The sequence below is a fragment of the Phyllobates terribilis genome, unplaced genomic scaffold (genome assembly GCF_046119375.1).
Source record: "Phyllobates terribilis strain yellow unplaced genomic scaffold, ASM4611937v1 Scaffold_5010__1_contigs__length_55212, whole genome shotgun sequence".
In the NCBI taxonomy this organism is placed as follows: Eukaryota; Metazoa; Chordata; class Amphibia; order Anura; family Dendrobatidae; genus Phyllobates; species Phyllobates terribilis.
Window position 1 is genome coordinate 39187 of NW_027367758.1, and position 16027 is coordinate 55213.

The window sequence follows — 16027 nt, forward strand, 5'->3', positions numbered from 1 at the left end:
CTAGGTTGCAAACTAGGTTGATTATTATCCTTCATATTGCTAGGCTAGATAATTCGATTTGAAAAGTCTTGTCTTTAGGTAGCGAGCATGATTTTCATAGACTATTTGCGAGTGCTTATTGTGTAGAGATTATTAACCTGTGTCGAGTATCGGTGATTTGCCAATGGTATTTCACAGGCCTCCTTATATTTGATCTTCATGTTGTTGTGCTTTTGAATCTTGGGATTTCCAGGGTTATTACATAATAAGGGTTTCTAGGACTATTTGGACTAGTTGCTATTTACGAACAAAGAGTAGGACAACCGGATTAAACAATTCAGAATATAAGTAATTAGGATTCGATGATCAACATTCCAATTGAATAATACGTTGATGCTAGAGGAGTGAGTTTTTTACCCATAATTGTTTACAAACCAATCATTACATTGCTTTCGTACTTGTTTAGTTGCTTAGTTAATTAGAATCATACAAAAAAAACAATTGTTACTACTTGGTTTCATAATTGGAAATAAACTATCGTTCTGGCTCTCTTGGGATTCGACCCCTACTTCCCACATTACTAGTGGATTCTTTAGTTGGTATCTTTGATAGATATAACGACTTTAGTCTCATCAAATTTTGGCGTCGTTGCCGGGGAGCCAACTGTTATAGTTTTTTTTTTTGCCAAAGGGTAAATAATTTTTATTAGGCAAAACCAAAACCAAACCTAGTTCGAGTACAACCGTCGCATCATTGCAGCCCCCCGTCTCCCATTCGTCCTAAGTTTAGTGATGATTCTAAACTTACACACCTCAATAATCTCATTGCTAACTCTCTCAACATCCACAGGCTTGCCTCTAAATACCACATCATTTCTTAACTTCCACACATAATAAATCGTACCCATAACCCCTAATAGTTTACAAAGATAGACATTATTACGGCGTTTAGGAGAATCCGCAAACCAGCTCCACCAACGACGAAGAGATGGAAATCGAACTTGAATCCCTTGCCAGCCGAGCACTCGCCCCGCAATTGCTTTGGTGACATCACACTCACACCATAGATGCTGCGCCGTCTCCCGTTCTTTTCCGCATAAGACGCATAGCTCGTCGAGCACGCCCCCCCCCCACTTGAACATCCTCGACTTCGTAGGGAGTCGATCCTGCGTCGCCCTCCAACACAAGAACGACCACTTCCGCGGTTGTATACCATTCCAAATAAGATTGCACCACTCCTCCTTCGGACCAGGTGGGTGGATCCACGCATACACCATCTGATTATCTATCCCCCCATCTTTCCGGGTTAGTCGATCAATCTAGGGTGGAACACTATGCAGCTGTCTCAAGATAATGTCTTTAGCAGCCACTGCTGCTTTCCAGATGCTCGAGCTGCCAGATTTGCACTCGGCGAGCCATATATTCCCTCGAGCAAGATTACATCTCGCCCACTCCGTCCAGATGCTCTTCCTCTCAGCCGCAATGTCATACACTAGCTTGAATACTAAGGTCCTATTCCAAGCTAATAGCTCTTTAAATCCGAGCCCTCCTTCTAGTTTATCTCTGCAGAGACGCTTCCAAGTCATCGGCGAGCACTTATGTCCTAGCTCCCCCGTCCAAAGATAAGATCGACAAATAGCCCTTGTCACGATCGAGACATCTTCATCACAATCGCGATTTTCTCCCGGTTGAACGGTCACGGTCGCGACACTCCATCACGATCGTGATACATGCGCAGTTTTCACTCAATCCATTTCGCGTTTGTCGTCGTCCAGGTATCCTCGAGCGGTCTATCTTGTTCATTTGTGGCGGTGACCACTATATATTGCTGGGATTGTGTTTGGATTGTGTGAAATGGCTCCTAAAAGGCAAAGAAGAAGTTCTGACGAGATCGATCAAATTGTCAACAACAAGGACGTGGTCTAGACAAGATTTCCGGACACGAGCTTATTGCATAGTTTGGGATTGTATAATGTGACCCAAGAGATGTTTGCCAAAGCGGGGTTGGGAGGTTTCTTGGGGCTAAGTGCGCCCACCTTCCCGAATTTCACCAGCGAATTTCTGAAATCCCTGACGATCCGTCAAGACGACCGGAGCCAAAAGATCTTTTCCATTGAATGGCGGTCAAACAACAAGAAATGGACGCTGAATCACGATCAGATCGCCCACGCTTTAGGGGTGACCAAAGCGGCTGCATGGGACGACGACATAGATAATGAGACAGTGACTGAATGGTGGACGCGGGGTTCTGGTAAGTCGTACGATGCCAGATGCACCTCAGATACAGCGATCGCTTTCCCGCCATGGTGCATTATCCACAAGGTGGTGGCCATGTGTTTTGGGAATAGGGATGAGAACAGTAAGATCTATGTGAGCCAGCTATTCTTGATGTATGCGTTCTCAGCTGAATGTGAGTTTTATGTTCCGGATTGGCCGACGCAGTTTGTGACAGCTTGTCTAGAATCGTGGAAAGCACATTTCGGTGATATCGCTATAGGGGGGATGATCACCCTTCTCGACATCGAAGCTGGGTGTAACCCGCATGATCAGCCTATCTAGGGGAGCTGTTTATATGATGAGACCTGGTATCTGATGAACATGTGGCTCAAATGGAAGGACGGAACATGAAGATATCAGTTCGGACGGGGCTATCAGATTGATTTTCCGAGAGAGGAACCTGTGGTATTTGGCACATGGGCTGAGATGTATATTCCTTCTGACGTCGTCCCCGCGGGTGTCAACACTTCCTGATCCCCGCCCCAGCTCTTGCACGCACTTCTGCCCCCGCTCCTACCTTCGTTCCCACACCCGAGCAGACGCATACATACTCCGACGCCGATGAAAGTGGATCTGGCTCCCAGAGCTACTCTGATGAGCAGTTTTGGCGGATGCAGATAGCGCAACAGATGAGCCAGCTATCTCAGCAGATGGGGGTGATGATGACGACGTAGCAGGAGATCCGCCAGGAGCAGCGGGAGTTCCGAGCCGACATGATGAGCATGCATGAGGAGATGCAGCGCGACCAGGAGTTCCAGTGCCAGCAATGGCTGATACAGGATCAGCGGTGGGAGTACACCAGAGCAAACTACTACAACCCTACACCTCCTCCTGCCGACGACGACGACGAAAACGATGACGAGTGATTTGGGGTGTCTTCTTCCTCTTCCCTTTTTATATAGTGTCCTCTTTTGTTGCATTGAGGACAATGCGCGATTCAAGTGTGGGGAGAGGAGTTGACTTGCTTAGGTGCTTTCAGCTGATGTTTTTGGTGCTTTGATATTCTGCCGATGTTTTTATGGTTTTGAGTCTATTTGCTGATGTTTTGTTGTTTCTATCTATCGAATCTATACCAGGATATTTCTTTGAACTTTTACTTTATTATTATTAAAAAGAAGAAAAAAATCAGAAAAACCCAAGAGAGTAAGAAGTGAATGGATTGAAAAGGGGGCTCTAATAAAAAAATAAATAAATAAGAATAAAAGAACCATGCAAGTACAAATGGATAAAAAGGAAAAGGTGGGTGCCTGAGAAAGAAAGAAAAAAATAGTTCCTACCACTTTAGAGAATTTTGGTGAAAACCCGAAAGGGCGCCGGGATTGCATGATTTGTGATTATTTGACAACTTGGTTAGATTGATTGCATTATTTATTGACGCTGGAGACATAAGAAGGGAGTTGAAGGATTGTCTCGGGTTTTAGGATTCATCAAGGAGGGATAAGAAGTTAGTAATTGGCCTTTTATTCTTCTATTTTTGAGCTTATTGACATCCATACTTCGCATGCCCACCCTTTCGCTATTTCATGAGATTTGTTACACATTATTGGCGGTTGTATTAGATTCTAGTATTAGATTTCTATTTCTTGGAGTTGGGTGCATATTGTTGTGGTTGTGCTATGCAGATTTCTTGATTAGGATTGGTGGTTGTGATGTATGGTTTGATGACATTGATTAGTGATTTAGGACATTAATTGAAGAGGAGGTATAAGAAGTGTATAAGAGAGTGGGAGACTCGATTTTTATCTTCATTATCATTATATATGTACCCTTACCCTTACCCTTAGAGGAGATTAGGAGTCCACTTGTGCTTTATTGCGCATCACTTGGTTCGATTTAATTATTATCATGGAGAGGTGACATATGAAGTGGAGACATAAGGAGGGATTTGGGTAGGTCATCTCGGAGATAAAAAAATAGATCGGATTTAGGTTACTGCTCGTTTACACTTGGAGTTCGGAGTATAGTCGCTAGCAGACTCTCCCTACGCTTACTGCAAACCTTTGTGCATATAGGAGGAGTGAGTTTTATTTTGCTTACTCGAGGACGAGCAAGGTTTAAGTGTGGGGAAGTTTGATCGGAGCTTGTTATATCGTGTTAACTAGCGGCTATTAGACTAGGTTTAGTTGTGTTTAGGTGCTTAACGAGTGGTATGCCCGGAATCCAGTTTGGAGTTCATTTATGGATTAGCGGGGTGCTCGTAAGTGGTTTTTAGTGGCTTTATTATGGAGATCCCGCTTGTGCTCACTTTTAGTGCATTCGGGATGGAGCTAGAGGAAGTATGTCACACCTACAACCCAGGAGAAGCCGAGAGGCGAAGCCGAGAGGCGAAGCCGAGCTGCCTTGACGCTTGTAGAAGCTAGAAGTCCATCTCAGGAGAAGAAGTCACGACCGAGATGGAGGCTCACGACCAAGATTCAGCCTCAGGAGAAGACGTCACGACCAAGACAGAGATGTCACGACCGTGATTAAGCCGCAGTTGAGGTGTCACGACCGAGCGGCTCTGTCACGATCGTGACCAATGCAGAACGGAGAACTGGACCAAGATCACGATCGTGACCCCTGTGTCACGATCGTGACGCGGACACGGATGGCCCAGAATTGAAGATTTATTCCGAGATTTTATTAGTTATTTTCACATCTTTTGATTTGTTTTCATTTATTTTAATTCCCTTTTATTAGAGACTATATAAGGCTTAGAAAATTAGGTTAGAATCATACATTCATTCTTTCATTTACGTAGAATTCAGCAGCAGCCAGAGAAAGCTTCCACCTTTGTTCCATCTTCACTCATCTCCCCTGGTTTGTTTTCCAATAATCATTCATTGTTATTCATTGATTTCTATGGCTATGTCTGGCTAAGTTCATCATAGTTCACTCTTCAGGCTGAAGCCATTGTTCTAGGTTTGTTATGAGAATTCTAACGCTTATGTTCTAAGTTTAATTCCAGGATTGTTTTATAATCTCTTGTGCTTTATAGTATCATTGATTGATCTTGATTTTATCTAGGTTGCAAACTAGGTTGATTATTATCCTTCATATTGCTAGGCTAGATAATTCGATTTGAAAAGTCTTGTCTTTAGGTAGCGAGCATGATTTGCATAGACTATTTGCGAGTGCTTATTGTGTAAAAATTATAAACCTGTGTCGAGTATCGACGATTTGCCAATGGTATTGCACATGCCTACTTATCTTTGATCTTCATGTTGTTGTGCTTTTGAATCTTGGGATTTCCATGGTTATTGCATACTAACAAAGAGTAGGACAACCGGATTAAACAATTCCATGGCTATTTACGAACAAAGAGTAGGACAACCGGATTAAACAATTCAGAATATAAGTAATTAGGATTCGATGATCAACATTCCAATTGAATAATGCGCTGATGCTAGAGGAATGAGCTTTTTACCCATAATTGTTTACAAACCAATCATTATATTGCTTTCGTACTTGTTTAGTTGCTTAGTTAATTAGAATCATACAAAAAAAACAATTGTTACTACTTGGTTTCATAATTGGAAATAAACTATCGTTCTGGCTCTCTTGGGATTCGACCCCTACTTCCCACTTTACTAGTGGATTCTTTAGTTGGGTATCTTTGATAGACGTAACCACTTTAGTCTCATCATCAGTCTTGGGCAGGCAGTCAGTTAAAGCTTTCCACAGGAAAGTTTGGATTTTTGAAGGGATGTGAAGCCTCCCGATATGTTGCATTATTGAAGTTGAGGAATAAGGCTGATGTTGGTTAATGAGCTGAATTGCTGACATTGTGGTAAAGTTTCATATGGTAGATAACTTTCCAAATTAGACGATCATTCATATCCGAGACGGGTATGTATATTTGAAGGACTTAATCCACGATATGAATAGGTAAAATGGTGGCTAATTTAAGTGGATTTCATTGTTTGTTAGGCAGTATAAATTCACTGACATTAGATGAGATATCATGTGTCCGTGGGTTGAAATATTGTTGTATATCCGTATCCGGGATCCAATTATCGGTCCAAAAATTAATGGAGTGACCATCACCGAATATCCACATAGTTTCTTTTCGGAAAATGTCACGAAGTTGTAGCAGCCTTGAGAACTGCAAGATTGATTTCTCTTTTTCGTGTAGGAAAACACAGTCGACGGACCCAAGTACTTTTCAGTGATAAGGCGGACCCACATATTAGTTGGGTCGGTTACAATTTTCCACAACAATTTTATTTGGAGGGATGAATTGAGATGAGAAGCTTTGTGAAGCCCGAGTCCACCCAGGAATTTCGGCCTACAAATTTTATGGCATTCTAACAGAGACGGGGCATTTGAATGAGGAAGTCCTGGTTAATATCATCTATTTGTTTACAGATGCCCGTAGTAGAGATGGAATTTTTGGAACCGGAACCGGGACCAGGGGAGGTTCCATGGAACTGTGGGGGGTCCGGTCCCGGTTCCTGTTTTTATGGAACCAGGAACCGGCGGTTCCGGTTCCGAACTCCCGGTTCCACCTAATTAATTTTAACAAAAATGTTTTTTTAACTTACTTTAAATCAATTTAATTGTAATGTTGAATTAAATAAATGTATTTGTTGAATTAAATAAAATTATTTAAGTTACTTAACTTTGAATTTAAACTTATATTTAACTTTATAAACATATATTAAAAACTTTAGTTGATACAAACTACAAAGTATGTTGAATTCTAACTTAAAGCTATAAAGTTATAAGTTTATATATTTAACTTTACATTTAAGTTTATTTTGAATTAAAGTTATAAAATTATAATTCTACTATAATTTACTTAAATTTTCTATATTTTTATATGTTCCTTTCAAATTAAGTTTACTATGTTGAATTAAACAAATCATAATGTGAATTATAATAACTTAAAAAAGTTTACTTAAGTTTATTTTGAATTTAACAAATTAATGTTTGAATTAAACATATATTTAACTTTGTATTTAAACTTATATTTAACTTTCTATTTAAACTTATATTTAACTTTGTATTTAAATTTATATTTAACTTTATAAACATAAAAACTTTAGTTGATACAAAGTATGTTGAATTTAACTTATAAAACAACACAACACAACAATTCAATTATTAATTTGAATGAATTAACTTATAAAACAACATAACACAACATTAAAACTTTGTATTTAAACTTATATTTAACTTTGAATAAATTAACTTATAAAACAACACAACACAACAATTCAATTATTAATTTACCTTATAAAACAACACAACACAACATAAAAACTTATATTTAACTTCGAATGAATTATGGATTTCGGTAGATATGTACTTATTAATTTTTATTCTAAACATAAAACAATTCAATTATTAAGTTTTACTTATTCATAATTAAATTAGTTTAAAAATAAAAAATAAATTATTTTTTTAAAAGTGAAGGTTCGGAACCGGCGGTTCCGGAACCGGCCCATCTCTAGCCCGTAGGCAAAAGGAACCTTTGTATTAGGTAATTAGTCATAGATGCTAACTTTGATTGTATTAGAACGGTCCTTCCGGCCATAGATAAAGAGTTGGTTTTCCAGTTTGACAGTTTATTTTTTAGTTTATTGATTTCATAGTCGAAACATTCGTTTTTTACCCTTCCTGCCACAATGCGGATCCCAGATATTTTTACATAGTTGTAGTTACACGTATATGTAGTATTGAGGCAAGTCTATGTTTCCGATCATTAGATATGTTTTTGGAAGTTTGGAAAGATCTTTTATGGTAATTGATAGTGAGGTCGGACAGCTCTGAAAATTTGTTTAATGTTTGATGGATATAATTCATGTTGCGCTCCGTGACATTTGTAAATATAATAGTGTCATCAGCACAATTGAGGAATTGTAGGCAAGAACCGTGAGCAGATAGCTTGATTCCCACCTTTCTGTTGTGTTTGCCACATTCTGACTGGAGTGTACTTGCAAGGAATTCCATTGCGAGAATGAATAGAAAAGGTGCTAAGGGGTCCCCTTATCGGAGTCCGAATTGGGGTTTGAAAACCGATCATGGCAGGTTGTTTACTAGAATGGAGAATGAGGAAGATTTAACACATGTTATTACTAATTGGATCCAATCCTTATGAAATTCAAATTGGTGAAGAATGTTCTCAATAAAATGTCATTTTAATTTGTCTATGCTTTTTCTAGGTCTAATTTGATGTCCTTTACCTCTTTTTTTTCTTATGAAAGAAATGGAAAATTTCATAGACTAATAATATTGTCCTGGATAAGACAAGAATCAACGACGACTCCCAAAAGAGGATGAATGATTGAGGGGAGAATATTACTAAGGCAATCTTTGTGATAATTTTATAAAATATATTTATAAAGACTAATTGAATTGAAACGGTTTCTGTTTTTCGAGATTCGGGTTACGAATGATTGTGCTGCTTCAGCTAGCAAAGTTTCAGAGTAGAAGCCTGTTTGAGTTACATTGGTGACAGTTTTGCCTATGATTTTTCCAATAAATTTAGTAAAATTCCAACAGAAATCCATCAAGATTTCATGTTTTATTTTAAGGTAGATTTTGTACTACTTTCAAGATCTCATTATCTTAAGCTTGAGATGTAGAGGACCGTTTTGTAATGTTGTGTCCTTCTAATATTATAAAATGGGTAATTTGTTATTTGAATTTATGAATTCCAGATTTCAAGTAATTATCTCTTGCTGTAACGAAAACCAATACTTTTAATAATAATACTGAATCTCATGGGTACACAACTCAATGAATTTTCTAAGAAAGTTATAGTTATGATTAACTGATTTTTGTGATCATATTAAAGATTTAGTTCATCAGTAAATATCGTTTTAAATAGAGAAGTCACAATGTCACGGAATTAAACACTTGGGTTTGGTTCTTCAACTGGTTCTTCAATAGTTCTAACATTTTCAGGGTCCAAAGTTACTGTAAGTGGTAACTGAAGCTGATATGGCAGTCCTGAGAGTCGTGATGCTTAAGGCTAAGCAGATTAGCCATGAGACCAATCTAATCTCAGAAGCAGTTTAAAACGTCACCCTAAAGTCAATGTAGTACAGTAAATGTTATCCTGTATCATTGGAGCACAACCCCATGTAGCAAGAGGAAAGCTCAAGCAGAAAGGAAAGGATCGTTCTTTGCACTAATTATCAAACCAAGAATCAACTTCACAATGATCCAAGCTTTCCTTAGGTGCAAATTTAACAAAGTGGTTTCTGCTTAATTTGCAAGATAACATTTTTCAAAAAAAATAACGAAACTCATCAACTAAAATCAAAATGTTGCTAAGCAAACATGTATCTCCCTCAGCAAAAGTGAGTTTGTCGATCAGTAGATCAGAATTAGCATGGTTATATAAAATAACCATCATTGGGAGAAAAAAACACCTCGAAAACTGATTTGATATTAGACAATTTGAAAAACAGAATGAGTGATTTGGATCAGTGAATTAGGATATATTTCTCGATTGTGCGATAGCTCAGATAAATATAAGAGTCTTATCTTCTCCTTGACCTTACAAAAAAGTCTCGAAGTGAGCTGGGTAGATCAGACATATCATCACGGCATCTCAACCAAAAGAGAATAATCGAAACCAGAATATCGGAACTGTCAATCCAAGATTATAGTTGCTGAAATGCACATTCCAAAGGAAACACATAGGGCAACATAAAAGATATATGGAGATGTTGATTTATGCACAGATAAAATCCTAGAAACCATCTAAAATGATTACCAAGAAGAACTAAGTGCAAAATACACCATCAATTTAACTACTAGCCTACTGACATACTACAAAAATCAGCGAAAAACAAAATACAGATCTACCTTCCTCCTTCGCCCAACGACGGAGAAGGCGAACAGCTTGCAAACCCTAAAAAGGAAGGCTTATTTGTGAGAAACGCAGTGTAATTTGGTGTTATATAGATTTGTCAGATCAAGTTGGGTTGGGCTCAGTTTAAGTGGGCCAAATTCGGCCCATTAAGATTAGTATAACTCCAAGTTACAGTGGTGGTGGTCCCATGTTACGGGACAGGCCCCGCCAGTCACTGATCGAGTACACACGCGTCAACGAAGACGCACCATGTCACGTCCAACTTGTCTACACGTTTCACAGATCTGATGTCCACGTCATCCCTTTTCGAACCTGATCTAGATCAACGGCCATGATTCACCTTAGAGCTGAAATGGATCTTTAAATACCCGCCTTTCTCCTCCTCTTCCTTCCATAAGTGCGCGCCTGTGAAGAAGATAGAGAAAGGCGAGCTATCATGGGGCTGCTAGAGAAGCTTTGGGACGACACCGTTGCCGGACCTCGCCCGGATTCCGGTCTTGGCAAGCTCCGGAAGTACAATACGATTAACATCCGGTCTAGCTCCGGCAAGGGTACTGGGAGAACACTTTGTAGAAATGCTTAAAACGAACCGATAATTGATCTGAAACAATTTTCCCTAATTGATAGAATTTTGTTAATTAGATCTGTTTTTGGAAGACAATCGTGATTGATTGTCAGCTGGTTAACTGATTGAGCAGAATCGGATGGTGGAAGTGCAAGATCTATGGGAGATGAATCGGCTGAGAAAGGCGTTAGAGTGACGAGGAGTATCATGATAGTGAAACCGCGGGGTTATGAGAGCGGATCACCTCTCGTTTCACCTTCAGGCTCTACTCCGCCGATATCGCCGGCTGGATATTCTCCGCTGACGTCTCCATTCTCCGGTGAGAAATCCTTACTATTTTACCCCTGTTTGATATGTAGTGGAACGTGACTGTAGTAGTAGGCCATTGGAGTAGTAGGTGGTCGACATTGATGAGTTGAGACGGCACCATTAGTGTTTTTTATTTCTAATCTTAGAATATACTATAATTAATTGTTTTGTAGGGAGCAGACAAGCAATTAGAATCAAGAGATCAGCGTCGGATGCGTATGAAAAGGCTATCAGAGCAGGAGCGAGAGACCCTTCTTCTCCTTGACCTCACTGACCTATGAGCTCTGAGAAATGGAAAGCTATATATATAGTGGATATGTAAGATTATATCCTGAACATCGGACGAGTTCAATCTCACTTTGCTTCAGACGTGTATGATACTGGGAAGAAACAACGGGTTTGATCTTACACCTTACTGATCAATGATCATGGAGTCCTCTCCCAGAAATGTGATTAATGAGCCTAGCCTTATCACTGTATATCTGTAAACTGGGTGAGAGAAGAGATGCATGTGTGTGTTCCACGTACTAGCTTGCGGTGTGTGTTTTGTTGTAGGGAGGTTTTCTTTGTGTTTAATATGCTTGTATAACTATGGCTTCGTCCCTGTACTATGGGGTTTTACTGTAAAATGCTGTGTCATATAATGAATAAAGATAAATCTGGGTTTCCATTGCCTGTACATCAACTGAGCATTTCAGCTATAGTTAGATTTTGGAATTAGGGTAAGGCTTGATTTTCTACCACACTCAGCTCGAAACAGCTGCAAAATTTGAAGTTTTCAGGTCAACTATCTTAACAAGTACCACATGTACTGTATTACAGTCGAGGAACAATAAAATAATCAGATACAGCAAGAACTAGTAGAAGATGAGATCACTGTAATGCATTTTTGCATGAATAAAAAACAGAAGAAAGAAAGTTGAATAACTCGGTTCCTGCACATGCAGAGATAATGTTTTGGACGGTCATTTACAGGGATGTCGAGTGTAATATCTTAACTTGTTTGCAGAGAATTCTCCGCACTTCTACATTAAATTTGTTCTGTTTTTTCTTGGGCATTTCACAAACTAAATTTTGACTATGTTTTGAAGTCGAAGGTTTCACACTACTGCATTGATCTTCATTATGATTACTGTATTAGGCTAATCAAACCCTTACGGCTTTAGGCACCTAAAGTAAAAATTCGTTAGTCTTTCGATGTTATAAGAACTAATGAAGGAAAGGGAAGAAGTATACCTTCTTAAGGTTGGCCTTAGAACCGCCTGGTAAGTCCCGTGGTTTCAGAATATCAAAGGAGCAAACCAGAGCTTCGTCTACACTCAATAGAGCTCCAGCATTGTCAAACTCTCCACCATAGTTTGGAGCCGAGAATATTGTCACCAGCCTTCTATTGGCGAAAAATTCATACCCATCTTCCACAACCTACATTCCATTATCACTCAGAACCAGGGGTAGAGCCACATAGGGGCGAGAGGGGGCTATAAACCCCGTGCCAAAAAAAAACTACAAAATATGGATGAATTGGCAACAGATTGATAATGTTTTTGTATACTCTCTTTGAATACAAATACATGTATTTGTATCAGGAGAGAGTATATGATTAGATTTGTTCTTGATGATAGTTCATTCCCTGCTATGCACTAACAACTCTCATATTGAAAACCTACAGGGCAGATTTCAAATACTCTTGGATTCGTTTGGTACCATACATGAAGATTTTCAACTTCTTGACATGCGGAAGGTATAGTACCAAACGGGGCATTAATGAAGGAAATCTCAAATGAAAATGTTTTTTTTTACCTGATGACCGCGACAGATGAGATCAAGATCATTCTTGTCTAGAAACTCAGCGACCACATCAGCTCCAAACGTAGAAGACACGCCTCTGTCACTATCGGCCCACCCTTCAACCCTTTGATCTGGGTCTGACCATAACAGATCACACAGAAGACCATTATCTGGTATATCAGTTGGTCTCTCAATATCATCAATCTGTTTAAGCTCATGCAATTCAGGAGATAAGCCACCATGCATACACAAGATTTTGCCATCAATTAGAGCAGCAACAGGCAAACAATTGAAGCAGTCTGTGAAGATCTTCCAAAGACGAACATTAAACCTTCTTTTGCATTCGTCGTAGAATCCATAGATCCGGTTTATCTTTGCATCTTCGTGGTTGCCACGGAGGAGGTATACGTTATCAGGGTATCTTATTTTTAGTGCTAAGAGAAGACATATGGTCTCTAAACTTTGTTTTCCTCGGTCTACGTAGTCCCCGAGAAAGAGGTAGCTTGAATTAGGCGGGTAGCCGCCGTATTCGAATAGTCTGAGGAGATCCTGATATTGCCCATGTATGTCACCTGTAAGAGTTTCCATTACAGTTTCATACATTACCAATGCAGATCAATGTGGATAGCAGAACAGATCAACCAGATAAGCATTCTATGGTTGAATTTTTTACCAAGTCTTAAGCTGGTGGGATTATAATATTTCTGATAACTCAAGCCATTGGATAGCAAAGCAATTCAACAAGTGCAAAAACTGCTGAGAATTTTCACAATTACGAGATGTTTCCTATCCATAGGCCATAGCCTAATTTCTCTAAGAAAACAGGTTGCAGATCAGAAGGATAACAAAAATTGTCATTATTACCACAGAATTAACGCAAAGATGAAAAACAAAATTTGACAGCAATCACCAATTTCTCAGTTTCTACATATAATGGTATCAAATTTTCAAATTCCCTGACAATATAGAAACACAGGAATAAGAAACAAACCGCAGATCTTAATGGGGGCGTGAAGAGGGAGGAGATTGGGCTGAGAAAGGAAGATGTTGCGAGCGTTGACGCAAAGCTGTCGAATTTCCCCTTCTGAAAGCTGGACTTGTTTCGCGCCTTTTCCTTCCAGTAATCTGGTGATTATATCGTCTAATACGTTCTCATCCATCGAACCTTCTATCGTCATCATCTTTCAAACCCTAACACTACACAAACGAATCAAAGAAAAAGGAATTCAATAGAGAAAGAGAGAGATTCGTGGGTGCCAAAAATTGGAAGATTTGAGAGAGATGGGGAAGAAATAGAGATAATTTGAGGCGGATAATTTGGTGTTATTTCATGCGTGCGTGCCTCTCCTCTACTCTGCCTCTCATTTTTCTACCTTTTCCCTCCCAAAATCCAAATTAAAGCATTTATTTTCTAAAAATTATTAAATTTATATAATAAAAATGTCTTTTTATAAGTCATACGTACACTATTATAAACTTAGTATGCGTACACATGCTATATAAATATTGGCGTGATTTTGAGAATTTTGTATGAAAATAACTTAGAATTAATTAATTATAAGTGAGTGAAAAAGATCAATGTATTTTTTAGATTGATTGAATTGTCAGTTCATTTATTTAAAATCCAATAAGATCATTTATTTAGTAGTTTGTTAGGGATGTTTCTACCGCATCATTATTTAAATTCAAGTTTTCAACTAGATGTAAAATAAGTTAGTTTATTATGATTTAGTTAATTTTTTCTCCATATTTTCTCATAAACTGACAACCTAGTAAGACTGGAATATTAAAATTAAATCAACTTTTTTAAGTTAAATTCAACTAAATAAAAAATTAAAATTCAACTATTATAATTATTATAAGTTTGGAAAAGGACGATAACTTGTTTATCATGATATGGCAAAAGTAAAGGCTGACACGTGCAGCCAATCAGTGTGCTTGAGCTGCTGAGTTTGGAACAGTCTGGATGAGGAGAATGCGCGTAATTGAAAAGTTCGTTAGTGTCTATATAAGGTAATACTACTAACAACTAACCATCGTAATAAAGGATTTAATCTTTCCCAGTTGATGAACTCTGTCCTATTTTTTGAGTTTGGGACTGATATTTACATATTAATTAATAAAAATAATTTTTTAAATAGTTAAAAGAAAAGGAAAGTGAAAAATATAATATAAAATGAGAGAGATAAAGATAAAGGTAAGAGAGAAAAATCAAAGTGTCACGATTATAGAGATAGAAATGGAAAAAAAATAGTAAATGAGTTCTTGTAAAAATAAAACAAATATAATACTTTTTAAAATAAAAATTAAGAGTGACAACGAAAATGAAAAGAAAACTGAGTAAATTGATCAGATGGAGTAATGCATATTAGCTGACCAAGTTTGCAAATTGCTAATTACTTATTGTAATAGTATAAAGACATAATTGATCCGGTCACGGCGGATTACTTGCTCCTTAATTTACATGTTGAATTTTATTTAATCCATGTAATGATTAGGATTTATAATTACAAAACACTAAAACAGATATATATCAAGAAATCAATGTTTAAGTATAGAAGCCAAGTCAATTTATCTATCTTAAAGATGGTGGCCTGGAGTGTTCATATCTAGTCAAAGAAGAACACCATCTTCTAATATAGCTCTAGACAATGCACAATTGGTTAGCTAAATGTCGAGTCTTTGTAAAGATATATATTCTCCTATTATTAATTAGTTTAAGAATAAAATTTCGATTGACTTATACATTATGCCTATGAAAGTTTTACGATCTCAGGTCATCTACGTTACTGTCTTTGTACATACCTACCCTACATACTATTAATGGAATTACTTCTTTCATTACCCGATACCGGAAATTGAGAGATAACAAGTCTACCAACTAAATTGGTATATTAGGTCCCTTGAAATTTATCAGTCTTGCAAATAAAGCATCTTTATAGCACAATTATGGTAGATGAAAACAGCATTCCTTTGCCTCTACTGCAAGTGAAAATCATTATGTTCATATGCAAATTATAATTCTTTAATACATTCTAACAATCATTATGTTTCACAAATCATTTCCACTCCAACTACATCTCCAAACATCTCTATCATAATGTCATTTTATTGCGATATCTAGATCCAACTAAACAAGCCTATTTTGCCTACTGAAAGCCTGCAGTTATTAGCAAAACAATGCTAATCATCACTGAATAACCCTTTTCCCTGCTCGACGCTGATGATGACCTGGCACGACGACTCGTTCGATCCCGAGATCCATCTATCTGGATCTCAAATCTGCAGTTTCCTTGAGAAGGA

The 16027-nt window shown here is 38.0% G+C and overlaps 2 protein-coding genes and 2 non-coding genes across 4 annotated transcripts; 1 reads left to right on the top strand and 3 right to left on the bottom strand.

Annotated features, from left to right (window-relative positions):
* Positions 1-9528: 9528 nt before the first annotated feature.
* Positions 9529-9607, bottom strand: LOC141249695 (small nucleolar RNA snoR53Y). The gene has a single exon (XR_012312276.1). It is a non-coding gene; the product is annotated as a small nucleolar RNA snoR53Y (small nucleolar RNA).
* Positions 9608-9701: 94 nt separating this feature from the next.
* On the bottom strand, positions 9702-9799 carry LOC141249694 (small nucleolar RNA snoR69Y). Its single transcript, XR_012312275.1, has one exon. It is a non-coding gene; the product is annotated as a small nucleolar RNA snoR69Y (small nucleolar RNA).
* Positions 9800-10498: 699 nt separating this feature from the next.
* On the top strand, positions 10499-11201 carry LOC141249692 (uncharacterized). The gene is made up of 3 exons (XM_073669763.1): positions 10499-10613; positions 10761-10946; positions 11110-11201. Exons 1-3 carry the CDS (start codon positions 10499-10501, stop codon positions 11199-11201), a joined length of 393 nt encoding a protein of 130 aa, XP_073525864.1.
* Positions 11202-12082: 881 nt separating this feature from the next.
* On the bottom strand, positions 12083-13905 carry LOC141249693 (uncharacterized). The gene is made up of 4 exons (XM_073669764.1): positions 13716-13905; positions 12737-13296; positions 12173-12358; positions 12083-12106 (listed from the first exon to the last, which is right to left on the bottom strand). Exons 1-4 carry the CDS (start codon positions 13903-13905, stop codon positions 12083-12085), a joined length of 960 nt encoding a protein of 319 aa, XP_073525865.1.
* Between the last annotated feature and the right edge of the window lie 2122 nt (positions 13906-16027).